The sequence below is a fragment of the Loxodonta africana genome, chromosome 5 (genome assembly GCF_030014295.1).
Source record: "Loxodonta africana isolate mLoxAfr1 chromosome 5, mLoxAfr1.hap2, whole genome shotgun sequence".
Lineage (NCBI taxonomy): Eukaryota > Metazoa > Chordata > Mammalia > Proboscidea > Elephantidae > Loxodonta > Loxodonta africana.
This window is the reverse complement of record NC_087346.1, coordinates 116,164,994-116,182,060: the sequence shown is the minus strand read 5'-3', so window position 1 is coordinate 116,182,060 and position 17,067 is coordinate 116,164,994. Positions and strand designations below refer to the sequence as shown.

The window sequence follows — 17,067 nt, the reverse complement described above, 5'->3', positions numbered from 1 at the left end:
ACCTGGAGTTAGAAAACCAAAAGAGAAGAACGTGTTTGGCATTTCTCAGGCTGAAAGAGCTGAAGAAGATAATTCCAGCCTTATTGCAATATTAAACGATTCTATGGGAAAAAAATCGAATAATGCAGGAAGCATTGAAAGAAGATGGGAAGGAATACACAAAGTCGCTGTACCAAAAAGAACTGGTTAACATTCAACCATGTGAGGAGGTAGCATATGATCAAGAACCAATAGTCCTGAAGGAAGAAGTCCAGGCTGCACTGAAGGCATTGGCGGAAAACAAGGCTCCAGGAATTGAAGGAATATCAATTGAGATGTTTCAACAAACGGATGCAACATTGGAAGTGCTCACTTGCCTGTGCCAAGAAGTTTGGAAGACAGCTACCTGGCCAACCAACTGGGAGAGATCCACATACATACCTATTCCAAAGAAAGGTGATCCAACAGAATGAGGAAATTATTGAACAGTCTCATTAATATCACATGCAAGTAAAACTATGCTGAAGATAATTCAAAATGGTTGCAGCAGTACATTGACTGGGAGCTGCCAGACATTCGAGCTATATTCAGAAGAGGACATGGAATGAGGGATATCATTACTGATGTCAGAGGATCTTGGCTGAAAACAGAGGATACCAGAAAGATGTTTACCTGTGTTTCATTGACTGTGCAAAGGCATTCAAATGTGTGGAGCATAACAAATTATGGATAACATTTGCAAAGAATGAGAATTCTAGAACTCTTAATTGTGCTCATGCTGAACCTGTACAGAGACTAAGAGGCAGTTGAACAGAACAAGGGGGTAAAAAAATTTAACAGAACAAGAGGGTACTGCATATAAAATCAGGAAAGGTGTGCGTCAGGGTTGTATCCTTTCACCATACTTATTCAGTCTGTATGCTAAGCAAATAATCTGAGAAGCTGGACTGTATGGAGAAGAACATGGCATCAGGATTGGAGGAAGACTAAGAACCTTTGCATATACAGGTGACACAACTTTGCTTGCTGAAAGCCAAGAGGTCTTGAAGCACTTACTGATGAAGATGAAAGAGTGTAGCCTTCCATATGGATTACACCTCAGCATAAAGGAAACAAAAATTCTCACAACTGGACCAGTAAGCAACATCATGATAAAAGGAGGAAATATTGAAGTTGTCAAGGGTTTCATTTTACTTCGATCCACAATCAGTGCCCATTGAAGCAGCAGTCAAGAAATCAAACGATATATTGCATTGGGAAAATTTGCTGCAAAAGACCTCTTTAAAATGTTAAAAAGCAAAGATGTCACTTGAGGACTAAGGTGCGCCTGACCCAAGCCATGGTGTTTTCAGTCACCTCATATGCATGTGAAAGCTGGCCAGTGGATAAGGAAGACTGAAGAAGAATTGATGCATTTGAATTATGGTTTTGGTGAAGAATACACCATGAACTGCCATAAGAATGAACAAATCTGTCTTGGAAGAAGTGCAGTGAGAATGCTCCTTAGAAGTAAGGTTGGCAAGACCTTGTCTCACGTACTTTGGACATGTTATCTGGAGGGACGAGTCCCTGGAGAAGGACATCATGCTTGGTAAAGTACAGGGTCAGTGAAAAAGAGAAAGACCCTCAACAAGATGGACCGACACAGTGGCTGCAACAATGGGCTTAAACATAGTAAAGATTGTGAGGATGGTACAGGACTGAGCAATGTTTCGTTCTGCTGTAGATAGGATCGCAATGAGTTGGAGCCAACTCAGTGGCACCTAACAACAGCAACAACAGCTATAGCTAGTGAGTTGCAGAGTTGGGATTTTTTTCTGCCTCTGGAGGTGCCTACTACTGGTGGAACTTTACGGATCCCAATCCTGGACATATTGGTTCTAAGCACTTCTTGCTAAAGAAGTATTGAAGGTGAGGAGCTGGCTCCTGATCTTACCCAAGTCTGGATACAGAAGCCCTCAGAGCTGCATCACAGAAATTTCACTCTCCAATTTCTTTCTCTCCACCCCCCTGTCAGCAAACTCAGCAACACCAGGTTTTAACTGCATAAAAGAAATAATAATTACAATCATTTATACATAATTACTACATAGCACCATGATGATTACATGTATCATTGCCTGTGTCAGAGTAACTCTAGTCTCCATTTTATTTGGCTATACTAAATGCTATTCATGTGTTGCCAGCTTTCACATTTCATTGATCACAAGCGTCATCTCAAACTTGTATAAAAACAAGGAGCACCTTGAGTGGCAGGCTTGGTGGAAAGAAGTTGAGGCTGAAGAGGCTTGATTATCAGGCATTTGGAGGGCATCCTGTGGGCGCTCAGGGGTTTGGAAGCTGTTGGAGGAGGGAAGCTGAATAAGCAAAAGCCAGATATGAGAAGGGTTTGGTTGGGTCCAGTGAGCAGATTAATTCAAGATATCAGAGACTGTTGGCTGTAGGTTATTTATCGAAAATCAAAAAAATGAAGCATTATAAAAAAGGACTTTACTCAGATTTAGAAACCCCAGTTTTCATCCCAACTCTACTGCTTAGGAGGTCTGACCTTGAGCATGTCCCTTTCCTCCCTAGGTGACAGGGTTCCTTATCTAAGTTATTTTATTTGGTTTCTACACTTGGCTGCTAACCAAAAAGGTCAGTGGTTTGAATCCACCAGCTGCACTGTAGGAAAAAAGACCTGGCAATCTGCTCCCATAAAGATTACAACCTGAGAAACCCTATGGGGCAGGAAACCTTATGGGGCAGCCTAGGAAACTTGGTCATGTATGAGTCATAACTGACACAACAGCACACAACAACAATAGCAATTGTCCTCCTTTAGGCTCCAAATTCTATCAGTTTCCAGACAGCAGGAATGGTTGACCATGAGAGAGACTAAAAGGGAATCCAGAAGTCTCTAATGTATTCAGATAATTGCTGTAGGTTCCCTCCCATTCTCATAAATTATTGCATTAGCATTATTTTTTTAGTATTAAGAATAGAAATGACACAGTAGAAGTTTTTTTTTTTTTTTAAATATACAAAGAATTTGGTTTCTTAAAATTTGGCATCTTGACATATTGTTGTGCCACTGTTGTATTGTGGCATGCTTCCTTTCCTTGAAATGATGATTTGACTAGTAGATTCAACTAAGAGCATGATGCATCCAAACCCAGTGCCGCTGAGTCCATTCCAACTCACAGCAACCCTCTAGCATTGTAGGTGTCAATGAACGTTTGTTGTTAATGTTGACTTTGGTAATAAAGATAATAATAGCTTACATTATTGAGTACTTATATTGTACCAGACTTATTTTACGAAGTACGTTAAGTCAATTCCACGAGGTAGATGCTGTTATTATTCATTTTACAGATGATGAAACTAACTTGTCTAAGGACACAGACCTAGTAAAGGACAAAGCTGAGATTCAAATCCAGGCTGTTCAGAACCCTGTCACTTAACTGCTATTGTATTGCCTCGAAGATGGTGACACTTGCATTCATTTATTGGGTGACACATTCATCATTCATTCATCCGTCTGGCAATTATATATTGAGTGGCTGCTATGTACCACACAATTGTGCCAGGCATTGTAGATACAAAGAGCGATAAGACTAGAACACTGACCTTAAGGTGGAACCTAGTAGTTTTTCTCCTTTGAAAGATTTTCCTCAGGATGAACACCTAATTTACGATTCTTCTGAGGCTGTCCTGTTTTTCTTTTTTTCAGAGGTCTTAGCCCCATTCTGTGCTTGGGGATATTTTATTATTGCTTTTTAATTGTGTTTTAGATGAAGGTTCACAGAAGAGATTAGTTTCTCATTAAACAAGTAATACACATTGTTTTGTGACATTGGTTGCCACCCCCGTGACATGTCAACACTCTTCCCTATTTGACCTTGGGCTCCCTATTACCAGCTTTCCTGTCCCCTTCTGCCTTCTTGTCCTTGCCCCTGAGCTGGTGTGTCCATTTAGCCTCATTTTGTTTTATGGGTCTGTCTAATCTTTGGCTGACCGGTAAAGCTCAGGAGTGAATTCATTATGGAGTTAAAACGATGTCCAGGGGCCGTACTCTCGGTTTTCTCCAGTCTCTTTCAGAGCAGTAAGTTTCGTCTTTTCTTGTGAGTTAGAATTTTGTTCTACATTTTTCTCAAGCTCTGTCTTGGACTGTCTATTGTGATCCCCATCAGAACAGATGCTGGTGGTAGCTGGGCACCATCTAGTTGTGCTAGACTCAGTCTGGTGTAGAGGTTGTGGTAGTTGTGGTCCATTAGTCCTTTGGACTAATCTTTTCCTTGTGTCTTTGGTTTTCTTCATTCTCCCTTGCTCCAGACAGAGTGGGACCAGTGGAGTATCCTAGATGGCCACTCACAAGATTTTAAGACCCTAGACACTACTTACCAAAATAGGATGTAGAACATTTTCTTTATAAGCTGTGTTATACTAATTAAGTTAGATGTCCCCCAACACCATGGTCCCCACAGCCCTCAACCCAGTAATTTGGTCCCTCTAGAAGAGTTTTTCCTCTAACAAATGTAGGAAAATAAAAATGAGTCTATTTGTTTATGATGTCAGTGAGGCTCTACTTCCAAATTTTAGCTCTGCTCCTTCCTGCTATCTTCCTAGCGAGGTCCGGGGGAAAGAGGACATGCCTAGGTGGTTAATTTTGCATTTTAAGACAAGACTTTCTTGGGTATGGTTTGGCAAGGTTGATGTTAATTGCCACTGAGTGAGCTCCGACTCATAGTGACCTTATGTATAACAGTATGAAATGTTGCCCAGTCCTGCACCATCTTCATGATCACAGGCATATTTGAGTCCATTGTTGTGGTTATTGTATCGCTCCATCTCACTGAGGGTTTCCCTCATTTTTGCTGACCCTCTACTTTTTTTTTTCTACGTTACCAAACATGGTGTTCTTTTCCAGAGATTGATCTTTCCTAGATGACATGTCCAAGGTAAGGCCACTTTATTGGAAAAAGGCCTCCTGGAGTCCTGGTGACACAGAATTTAAGAGCTTGGCTGCTAACCAAAAGGTCAGCAGTTTGAATCCACCAGCCACTCCTTGGAAACCCTATTGGGCAGTTCTACTCTGTTCAGTAGGGTATCTATGAGTCGAATCAACTCGATGGTGATGAGTTTGGTTTGACTTGTTTTTTTTTTTTTTTGGAAAGCTGTAATGGTTAAGATAATGCTGGGTGCTGTAACTAACAAATCTCTAATCCTCAGTGGTTCGATACAATGGAAATGTATTTCTCACTTGTAAAGCCCAATTTTGACGGCAGGTAGTGTTGGGTACAGCTAATGGGGACTACATCCTCAACACGTGGCTTCCAAGGTCATCCTAGGTGTCTCGAGGGAGAAGAAATGAAGTGAAGAATTGCTTGGGAGGGCTGTTAGGGGCAGGCCTGAATGCGATGTGTATTACTTCTGCTCACGCTCCTTGGCCAGAGTCTACAGTACACCAAATTGCAAAGGAGACTGAGAAATATAGCCTAGCTCTGTGCGCAGGAGGGAAGGGAGAGGAGTTTGGTGTGCAGCCTCTGTCACAGGATTTGTATTAGAATAACAACCACACTGCTGAGCCTTAAAATTTACAGGGTCAGGCTCAGCTTCTTGGAATCCTAGGTTTCAAAGACCTTCTAAAGCTCCTATGGTTTCTCCTTTAGGCATGTTCACGGCAAGTGGCTTATGTAAGACATATTCTGGACAATGTGCAGCACTCTACAAACATATGGTAGATATTAATGATGGCAATTTGCATTCTATCACTATTTAGTTCCTATGAAACTCTTCTTTGGTTCAAGTTTCACTTTTTCCTATATTTTGGTCAATTTTTCTTGGCCTCTGAGGGTTTGTTAATTTTCCTGGTTTTGCCAAAGCAACTCTCAGAAAAAAACCTTTAAAAATGACATCTGTAACAGGTTGATGATCAAGGTCAAATTGATCTCATGCTTAGGTTCAAAAACTGTTGCCATGTTGGATTATACAAAAGTGCATACACCTTCATCCAGGGTACACAGTCAAACCCAGAAAGTGATCAAGGAAACCACATAGAAAAACACTATTGAGCCAAATTGAAAGGGACACAAAGTGGGTAATTTTGTGACCATAGTGCCCATTGCAGCTGTGCAAACCAAGCTAGTGATGGTGATGTGATCCCTCGTTGCAAAGAATAGAGTGATTTCCCACAAGATTAATCATGAACTTCTCAACCTTGTGTTCAAGGTCTAGATAGCTTCTCTGATCTCTCTCAAACTCTAGGATAAATACTGGAATTGAATTTCTGAACTGAACGACTTGTAGAGTAAGATAAATTTTGCGATCTTTAAAAATTAAAAATAGTGTTCATATTATACACCAATAACAAATATACCATCCATTGGAATAATTCCTAATGTTTGGATGGTCTGGTAATGTATCCTTTATAGCAGTATTCTTGGTGCTGTGCCTCTTGAAGAGGTATTATATTGGCTGATGGAAGAATTGGTATGAAGCAGAACCCCTCTGTCCCCGACCAGGGATTTCAGATGTTTTTTAAAAAATGCAAATAGAAAAAATTTTTTTCTTTATATTTTATAACTATTGAACAATGATTGAGAAGCTATGGTTGTTATTGTTATCTGTCTTCAAGTTGGCCCCTAACTCGTGGCGACCTAATGCACAATGGGAGGAAACACTGCCCAGACATGGGCCATCCCTGTGATCACTTGCAGATCAGGCCATTGTGATCCATACAGAGGTATAACTAAGGTATGGCCCCTGGGTGTCCTTTGAGGAGGGGTGCTAACGAGCCATTTTTATTGGCCATCTCAGTTTCCCTCGCTGGCTGTGAGAGATCATTCAGCAATTTAAAATCAATTGCCATAGGTGTTATTTTCTATAGATAGGGTTTTCATTGGCTGATTTTTGGAAGTAGATCCCCAGGCCTTTCTTCCTAGCCTATCTTAGTCTGGAAGCTGTACTGAAACCTGCTCAGCAGCATAGCAAAACGCAAACGGCCACTGACAGATGGTGGTGGCTGTGCGTCGCCAGGGAATTGGGCCAAGCCTTCCACATAGAAGGCAAGAATTCTACCACCAAACCACCAATGCGCCATGATATGAAGGATATGAGGATTCTGTGGTTGAATCATAACATCAGAGTTATCCCTGATCACCTTACCAATTATGCCTTTAAGGAATCTAATCTTTTAAGAATTGTTTTCCTTAGAGTATGTACAGAATGTGTCATTAATTCACCCTTGCAAAAACTCAAGATGGCCATGCATTTGGTGGTATGACAACAAGCCACATATGTGCCAAGTTCTCCTGGTCTTCCTGTGGGTTTTGAATTTACTAGTGTTACATACTAAAAAGGAGCTCTGGTGGTGTAGTGGTCAAGAGCTCTGTTGCTAACCAAAAGGTTGGCAGTTCGAATCCACCAGCTGCTCCTTGGAAACCCTATGGGGAAGTTCTACTCTGTCCTGTAGGGTCGCTATGAGTCGAAATTGACTCGATGGCAATGGGTTTTTTTTGTTGTTGTTGTTTATTTTGTTTTGTTTTTATATCCTAAAGGTCTATAAATTGTGAGCATGCCCCATGTGGGAGAGACCTGGGGTCTCTCTCTTGTCTTTCTTTGTATCCCTAGCACCCAACTTTGGGCCAGAATATTGTACATGTGCAATAAATATTTGAGTACGTGAAGGAACATACGGTTGCTTGAATAGGTCACAGTGTATTTTAGGTTTAGAATTTAAGAGATTAGTAGACATTGTTTAAATTGTATCATATAAAAAACATGTATATTTGCTTACCTTTAATGTCATTAACTGTTTCCGTAATTAAAGATTAGCCAGGATTGTAGCTTTTCTTCCTGTTTCTAGTTGTTTCTCATCAGACATTAATTAGGCAAGCTATACACACTTGTTGGCTTGATTCATTTATGTGAAATTTTTATCCAAAAGTGGCCAGAAAATAATGAGTAAAACTTACTTTGGTCTTTGGCAGCTGGCTAATGGAAAAGTTGAAACTAAAATACTTGCATTACGAAGCCAAAAGGGACTCTCACATGCTCAGTGTACTAAAATGAGTGTGAATCTGCAAGTTTCCATTTACAGAATGCTGGCGACACAGGTTGCCCCACTGAATCCTCCCTGCAATCTTGGATGGACAGTGGGCTTTTTAAAATCCCCATTTTATTGAAGAAAAAGCTGAAACCCTGATCAAGTGACTTCCTGGTAGTTCATAGCAAGTGCCAATTAGATTTCACTATTAAAACCTATTTTCCTGACCCCAGGTTCACGGCTCCTTTCACTTCATATGGAGTCCCTGTATGGAACAAATGGTTAAGCACTTGACTACTAACCTGAAGTTCGGCGGTTCAAATCCATTCAGAGGCTTCTTGGAAGAAGTGCCTGGCAATCTACTTCTGAAAGGTCATGGCCAGTGAAACCCTATGGAGTGCAGTTCTACTTTGAAACACATGGGGTCGCCATGAATCGGGATCAACTTTTTTTTCGGGGGGGTCCACTTCATCATGCTGTGTTATAAGTTATTTGTAATGTTTTTAATCTATTTGTGCTTTCTGATTCTCATCATTTTGTATAAGAAAAATTTTCTATATGCATATGGGTGTACTTTTATTTCTACACCTATTTACATATGTTGCTTTTTGTGTGTGTGTATGTGTGTGTGCGTGTGCTTTAGGTGAAAGTTTACAGAGCAAATTAGTTTTTAATTCAAAAATGTATACACAAATTGTTTTGTGACATTGGTTGTAATCCCCCCAGTGTGTCAGCACTCTCCCCATTTCCATCCTGGGTTCCCCATTTCTATTCATCCAGTTTTTCTGTCCCTTCCTGCCTTTTCATCTTTGCTTTTGGGCAGGCGTTGCCCATTTCATCTCATATACTTGACTGATCTAAGAAGCATGTTCCTCATGTGTGTTACTGTTTGTTTTATGGGCCTGTCTAATCTTTGACTGAAATATGAGTGGCTTTAGTTCTGAGTTAGAAGGGTGTCCAGAGACCATAGTCTTGGGGCTTCCTGCAGCCTCTGTCAGACCAATAAATTTTGTCTTTTTCTGTGAATTTGAATTTTGTCCTACGTTTTTCTCCTGCTCTGTTCGGTAACCTCTACTGTGATCCCTGTCAGAGTAGTTGGTGGTGGTAGCTGGGCACCATCTAGTTCTTCTGGGCTCAGGCTGGTGTAGGCTGTGGTTCATGTGGTCCATTAGTCCTTTGGATTAATATTTTCCTTGTGTGTTCTGACACCTTACCTGGGCCTGATTTTTACTTACCGCTTGATCTCAAGTCATATACCTCTTCCTTCCATTTACTCTGCTGGGCTATATTGGCCTTTTGTTGTCCCTGGAAGATGTCAAGGCCACTGTTGCCTGAAGGCCTTTACGCTAACTGTTCTGTTGGCCTGGAACTCTTGTCCTCAAATCTCTTCTTTGTTAATACCTTTGTATCATTATGTCCCTAGAGCAGCCTTCTGACCTCCCAATTAAAGTATCGCCCACCTGTCCTGGTTCTATACTGGTCTTCCCTTCGGTTATGCTATCTGAATTTTTCTTCTCATGTATTTACTTATTTTCTGTAACCCCACCACTGTCCCACCCAATCACCTTTTCCAAGATTATAATCTCCAAGACAACAGGAACTTTGTCTTTTTTACTGCTGCCTTTTCTATGCCTGGACCGACACACAGTAGGCACTTAATAAACAATTGTTGGATATATAAGTATTTGTACATAGATCATTCTAATTAGCTTTTACATCTTTGGTATTTTTTATTACCTTTGTTTTTGTTTGTAGTTGTGATGAATTTAACACAGAAGATATGGAATGGTACAAATGCCCAATTTGTTTGTTGCCGTCGTGTAGAATTATGCCAGTCTCTCAGGAATACCTTTAGATGAGTACAAACATGATCTGCTGCCAGACAGAGAGGATAAACTACCTGTCAAGGCCTTTTGGCTATAGATTTTGGGGAGCACTGACTACAAGTGGGAAATTGAGGTAGTAGAGTTCTGCTGAGTGGGGAGTTGCCAGCAAATGAATGACTATCTACTTCCTTCTGGAATTCCTGATGATGATGCTGTGTACCATCCAGAGATAAAACTCTGAACTGTTGTGCCTTATAATTAACTGTTCCCTAACAGACACTCTCTTCCATTTTTCCTTTACTCCCACCTGGTGTTGATATTTTCACGTTACATTTAGATAGTGTTTGTTTGGGCTTTTGCTTTTTACTTGTTTTCCTTGTGTTTTGGGGGTTGTGCTTTGTTGACACGTACTGAAGCTCTACTTTCTAGAGTACCAAGTTGTAGAATAAATAAATAAATAAATTGGCTGGCCTAAGTTACAGAATACCATCCCAGCCCTACCACAAACTAACTGTGTTTTGTCTTTGGGAAGTCTTTCCACCTATGTGGGGATCAGGTCTTTCTCCGGCAAAACTGATGGAACAACTTCAGGACAGGAATTTTAGGGAATAATCCATTTCAAAAGGTACATAAATATATCACCACCATCACTGCAAAGCATGCCATCAATACATATTTATTGAAAACATTTGTATTTCAATTCCCAAAGGTGGACAGTTGTTGTAAGGTGCCGTCGAGTTGGTCTCAACTCAGAGCGACCCTATGTACTACAGAGTGAAACACTGCCCAGTCCTGTGCCATACTCACAATCATTGTTATGCTTGAGCCAATTGTTGTATCCACTGTGTCAGTCCATCTTGTTGAGGGTCTTCCTCTTCTTCTCTGACCCTGTACTATTCCAAGTACGATGTTCTTCTCCAGGGACTGATCCCTCCTGATAACATGCCCAAAGTATGTAAGACGTGGTCTCACCATCCTTGCTTCTGAGGAACGTTCTGGTTGTACTTCCTCCAAAACAGATTTGTCTGTTCTTTTGGCAGTCCATGGTATATTCAGTATTCTCGACAACACCACAGTTCAAAGGCATCAATTCTTCTTCGGTTTTCCTTATTCATTTTCCAGCTTTTGCATCCATATGATGCAATTAAAAATACCATGGCTTGGGCCAGGCTCACCTTAGTCTTCAAGGTGACATCTTTGCTTTTCAACATTTTAAAGAGGCCTTTTGCAGCAGATTTGCCCAACGCAATGTGTCTTTTGATTTCTTGACTGCGGTTTCCGTGGGTGTTGCTTGTGGATCCAAATAAAATGAAATCCTTGACAACTTCAATCTTTTCCCCATTTATCATGATGTTGCTTATTGGTCCAGTTGTGAGGACTTTTGTTTTCTTTATGTTGAGATATAATCCATACTGAAGGCTGTGGTCTTTGGTCTTATTAGTAAGTGCTTCAAGTCCTTTTCACTTTCAGCAAGCAAGGTTGTGTCATCTGCATAACGCAGGTTTTAATGAGTCTTCCTCCAATCCTGATTCTCTGTTCTTCTTCATACAGTCCAGCTTCTCAGATTATTTGCTCAGCATACAGATCGAATAGGTATGGTGAAAGGATATAACCCTGACGCACACCTTTCCTGACTTTAGACCACTCAGTAGATTCTTGTTCTGTCCAAACAACTGCCTGTTGATCCATGTACAGATTCCTAATGAGCACAATTAAACATTCTGGAATTCCCATTCTTCAAAATGTTACCCATAATTCATTGTGATCCACACAGTCGAATGCCTTTTCATAGTCAATACAACACAGGTAAAACATCTTGCTGGTATTCTGTGCTTTCAGCCAGGATCCATCTAACGTCAGCAATGGTATCCCTGGTTCCGTGTCGTCTTCTGAATCCTGCCTGAATTACTGGCAATGCCCTGTTGTTAAACTGCTGCAGCTGCTTTTGAATGATCTTCAGCAAAATTTTACTTGCAAGGCAATAGTAGTTTTAAATAAAATTGAACATCTTTGACCCTTCTTCATACTTGTGTTGTTTATCTTCTCCTCTGATTCCTAACACTTATAAAAAATGTTCTCAGTTTAATGCAAAATACAAGATAAGCAGGTGTTGGGCCCTTCTACAATGTGAATTCAATGTTATCTGCTATCATTGTGTACTGTAAACTGTGTATAGAATTAGGGCAGTGTTTACAGGAACAAAAATACAGTGCATTGATCTTGAAAATATTCCAAATGTTTTAGAGCAGTTTTTAAAATTTATGATAAAACAACTTGAGAGAAATCATTTGTTGCTCATTAAGGTCTAGTATTAAGTCTAGTATTATAGCTTTTTTTTTTTTTTTAACTTCATTTTTTTTTTTTTTTTTTGCCAGGGAAGATTTCTGCTGTGTAAACTATAATTCTACAAAGAAAAAAATACAATGAAGTATTTAAGACTGCTTAAAAAAATCTAAATGTGTATAAAAATAGGAGCTCCTGGTGCCATAATTACTAAGGATATTAGTGGAACTCTTAAATGATGAATTTTTGTTATTTTTTCTAATCCTAGAATACATTAAGGTTGACTTTGGCAAATTAGCAACAATGTTGGAATCAGGTAGCAGTTTTATTTAATTAGAAAAATCTAAGATTTTTAGGAAAGTGGTTGATCTAATACACTATGAATTGAATAATTTATACACAAATATAGGGAAATATTTATAGAAAACTTACTATGTGCCAGGCTCTGTTCTAGCTTCTTACACATTTTTTCATTCTTAAGTCTCATTGACACCTATGCAGTTGATACCATTGTGTTTCTATTTGACAGTAGAGGAAACTGAGGTTAATGGACTTGCCCAAGATTACACCCCTAGTAAATGGCAGAGCCAGGCTTTATTCAGTCAGCTGGATTTCAGAGTCAGATTCTTATCCTTCTGCCAGCTCCATATCAGTCTATAGCAGTCCACAGCTATTAAAAAGGACATGTTATTAGGTGCCACCGAGTGAATTTTTGACTCATAGCAACCCTAGATGATAGAGTGGAACTGCCCCCATAGGGTTTTCTAGGCTGTAATCTTTATGGGAGCAGATTGCCACGTCTTTTCTGCCATGGAGTGGCTGGTAGGTTTGAACTGCCGATCTTCCTGTTAACAGCTGAGTGCTTAACCATTGTGCCACCAGGGATCCTTTAAAAGGACAAAGCTCCATGTACTGATAAGGCATCAGTCTTTGAGGTAAATCATTCCATATCCAGGATACATTGTTATGAGAAAAACAAGATGTAAGATAGACAATGTGTATAATATGCATGTCTGTCTTTTTAAAGATAATTATATGTATATTAAGAATCCCTGGTAGCATGGTGGTTAAGCAAGTCACTGCTAACTGAGAGGTCAGTGGTTCAAATCCACCAGCTGTTCTGCTGGAGAAAAGACTTGGCAATCTGCTCCCATAACGATTGCAACATAGGAGGCCCTATGGGGAAGTTCTGCTCTATCCTACAGGGTCACTATGAATAGGAATCGACTAGATGACACATAACAATAACATATATATTAATAAATTATCCTTCAAAATTCTTAAAGGTTGCCTTCAGGAAGCAGGCTTAGTTAGGACTTGTCTTAGTTCCCCTAGTGCTGCTGTAACAAAATATACCTTAAGTGAGTAATTTTAAAGAAAAGAGTTTATTTTCTCACAGTTCACAAGTCTAGAAGTGAGAATTCATGATGTGGCTCTAGGGGGAGGTCCTTCCTTGTCTGTCTCAGCTTCTAGTATTACTTGGTGCTCCTGTCTCTGTCTCTGTCTTTCTCTTCCTCCTGTGTGTGTCTCTGTGTCTGTTCTGGTCTTTTTATAACTCAGAAGTGATTAGGTTTAGGATCCTCCCTACTAAGGCATGACTTCATTAACATAACTAAAGGAACTCCCTATTTCCAAACACGGTCATATGTATAGGTACCACCAAAAACCAGGGATGTGGCCTGGTAAGGGCGTTACAATCCCTGATCAAATTATAATCACAAAATGGAGGACAACCACAGAATACTGGGAATCATGGCCTAACCAAGTTAATACACACCTTTTGGGGGGGATATAATTCAATCCATGACAAGAAGCACTTTAAAAAATATTAAATTCATAGTTAAAGCTAAATATGGCCGTGAAAAGAGCAGCCGTCTTGAATTTTAGTGGGCAAAAAGGCACATGTCCATTATGAATATTACCAGTTGGTGGCAGCATGTTGAAATTGCCTTGAAAGTTACTAAGAACAGCAATTACACCTTGGTGCAAAAACAAAATAACCTTGCAAGTACAGTTATAACCACTGTAGAGGTATTTCCCAATGTATTAATGTTGTTGTTAGGTGCTATTGAGTTGACCCTGTGTACAACAAAACAAAATACTGGCCAGTCCTGCACCATCTTGCACCATCCTTACAATCATTGCCATGCTTGAGTCCATCGTTGCAGCTACTGTGTCAGTTGATGTTGTTGAGGGTATTCCTCTCTTTTGCTTACCCTCTACTTTACTAAGCATCGTGTCCTCCTCCAGGGACTGGCCCCTCCTGATAACATATCCACAAAGTAAGTGAGATGAAGTCTTGCCATCCTCACTTCTAAGGAGCATTCTGGCTTTACTTCTTCCAAAACAGATTAATGTATTAACAGAGGTGTCAAAGTTAAATACAGGATAAATTCAGGACTATTCATTAAGCTATTTCAGAGTCTTATGTTACAGACCTATAGAAATCTATCAAGCATCAGTTCTTCAGAATTTATTAGATTCTTGGATTGGATGAATTATGATAGAGGTTGGCAAACTTTTTCTGATAATAAAAATTTTATGCATTGTGGGCCATAAAGGTCCTTGAGTGGCACAAACAGTCTGCACTGGGCTACTAACCTAAAGATTGATGGTTCAAACCCACCCAGTTACCACAAGAAACGCCTAGTCATCTGCTTCCGTAAAGATCACAGCCAAGAAAACCCTATAGGGCAGTTCTACCCTGTAACATACAGGGTTGCCACGAGTCAGAATTGACTCAACAGCAGCGGTTTTTTTGGTGTGCTGTAATGTCTGTTGCGACTACTCATATTTGCTATTGTAGCTCAAAAGCAGCTGTAGGCAATATGTAAATGAATGGGCACGGCTGTGTCCTGGTAAAATATTTTTACGAAACAGGCATTGGGTCAGATTTGGCCTATGGGTCATAGCGTACTGACCTCTGAATTATAATAAAGTCCTGCCCCAAGTTTCTCCTTGCATTTTACCCTTAAATAACTTACCTGATTTGCTTCTTAAATTCCTAAATGTGGGAATAAATGCTTCCACTGACTCTGCAACTCTTTACTTTGAATCATTCCTTTATGAATAATCTATTTTGCAGATACTACATTCCACTGCACTAGCCGGATGCTAACCATATTTTAGTTTTCTAAGTTGTATTTTTATTCCTCTTCACCCTCAATTGCTGTTTCCTGAAGACAAGCACTTATAGTTTTCTCCTGCGTTCCCTTGCTTATATTACCATTTGCACATGAGTTCAACCTTTCACCTGGAAAATCTTTTGCTCAAATATCTTTTGTACCTTGGGAATTGTGATCTACCTTCTTTAAAATCTTTAGGACATGATTGGTTAACCTCTTACTAAACGTATTCTCCCCCTTCTTAAGTGAAGTTCAGCCACACTGAACAAGCCACTCTCCTCAGTGAGCAGTCCAGGCTCTGGAGGTAGAATTAGTCTTGGCAAATTACTTGCAAAGATAGATGTTGGTCTCTGGACTTAGTGAATCCCTGGAGAGACCCTTGCCTTAGACCAAAGAATTGAAAACAGGCTTTACCTGCATAGTAATATCTGGCTCCAATCCTGGACAATTCTCTACCAGCCACAATCTAACTCACAACCTTGTCCTTTCTCTTGAGGTACCTTCCAGTGTCCATTCTTTCTTCCAAGTTCTAAAACTTCACCTGTCTTGGGTAAACTTGATGTTGGCAAGGCTCTTGACTTGTATGCATGAAGGCTAATAGATTATTGAGATTTACTAGATGCTTTAAATTCACTGCTTTTCCTATTCAGCAATTTAGCTGTAGCCCTGGATAAAGGTGATTTGTGTGATCCATCTTGCTTTATGTCTCACTTGACATTCTGCCTTTTTTATGACAGGTTGCTGAATGCTATAAAGCCAGGACTTGTTAAAAAGATCAATAGATTGCCTACCCCCATTGCAGGATTGGTGAGTATCCAAAATTAAGATTTATTTTCCAATATTCCTTTGCTCTAACCTAAGGGTCATGATGCTTCCATTTATTACAGTTTACTCCTGCAATACATATTTCACTTGAATGAGAGCCCATTGAATCCATTAAACCGAGAGATCACTTAAAAATGAAAGATTGCAGTGATGCCTAAATGGCAGCTTAATCTTTGTTTGCATTTTTTCCCATGAGTGATAAGAACCTTCATTCTAAAGAGGTAAATTTGTTTAGGGTGAGAGGCTGATAATTAGGTTGTCCCTGGGGAGGAATGTGATTGTACTTATGGTCTTCTTCTTTCAGTTGTTCACTGCATCCCCCTAGACTAGGAGGGGAAGAGAGGTAGGAGAAAGATTTCATGATTAACAAGCAGCACTTTCATATAAATTGCTGTTTTCAATCTTAAAAACCTACTTTGTATTTAATTACCACATTTATAGACCAACTACTGTGTTTGAAAGACAAGGAGTACTAAGGAAATCTTTATTTTTCTGAAAGTATACACAACGAAACATAAATGCATTCAACAGTTTTTACGTGTGCATGTCAATGACAGGTACTAAGGTGATCTTAACGTTGCCTGGAGAACTGCTTGAGGAAAGCCGTTACCCTCTGAACCAGATAAAACTCATGTGGTCAGAGGAGGATTTTTTCCCACCATGCATTAATATATTTCATAATTATTGGCAACTTATTTTAATTGCTTGAATTGGTACTGCCTTTTTTTGTGTAAAGAAAGGAAAAAGGTTGTCAGAAAGATAGCCACACACACACACACAGACACCCACACACCCACACCCACACCCACACCCACACCCACACACACACACACCTGAGGATGTTGGCCTGGTCATGACTGACTGTTTCCATTGTAACTGCCTTTTGTGCATGTGGTTTTACGGAAGACAATTAGAAAAATGTCAAGAATTTAGGCAGGATCCTACATAGACCTTACTGATTGTTGTTGAACAGCTCCTTAGCCACATCATGATGACTAATTAA

At 39.9% G+C, this 17,067-nt stretch overlaps 1 protein-coding gene across 5 annotated transcripts in view; it reads left to right on the top strand.

Annotated features, from left to right (window-relative positions):
• The window catches only part of LIMCH1 (LIM and calponin homology domains 1), a 438,226-nt gene that overhangs the window by 195,437 nt on the left and 225,722 nt on the right, over positions 1 to 17,067 (top strand). For all 5 annotated transcript variants that reach the window (XM_010591430.3, XM_023549843.2, XM_023549840.2 and 2 more), the window contains exon 3: positions 15,977 to 16,046. In XM_010591430.3, coding sequence (XP_010589732.2) covers positions 15,977 to 16,046 — 70 coding nt within the window. The remainder of the gene's footprint in view (positions 1 to 15,976; positions 16,047 to 17,067) is intronic.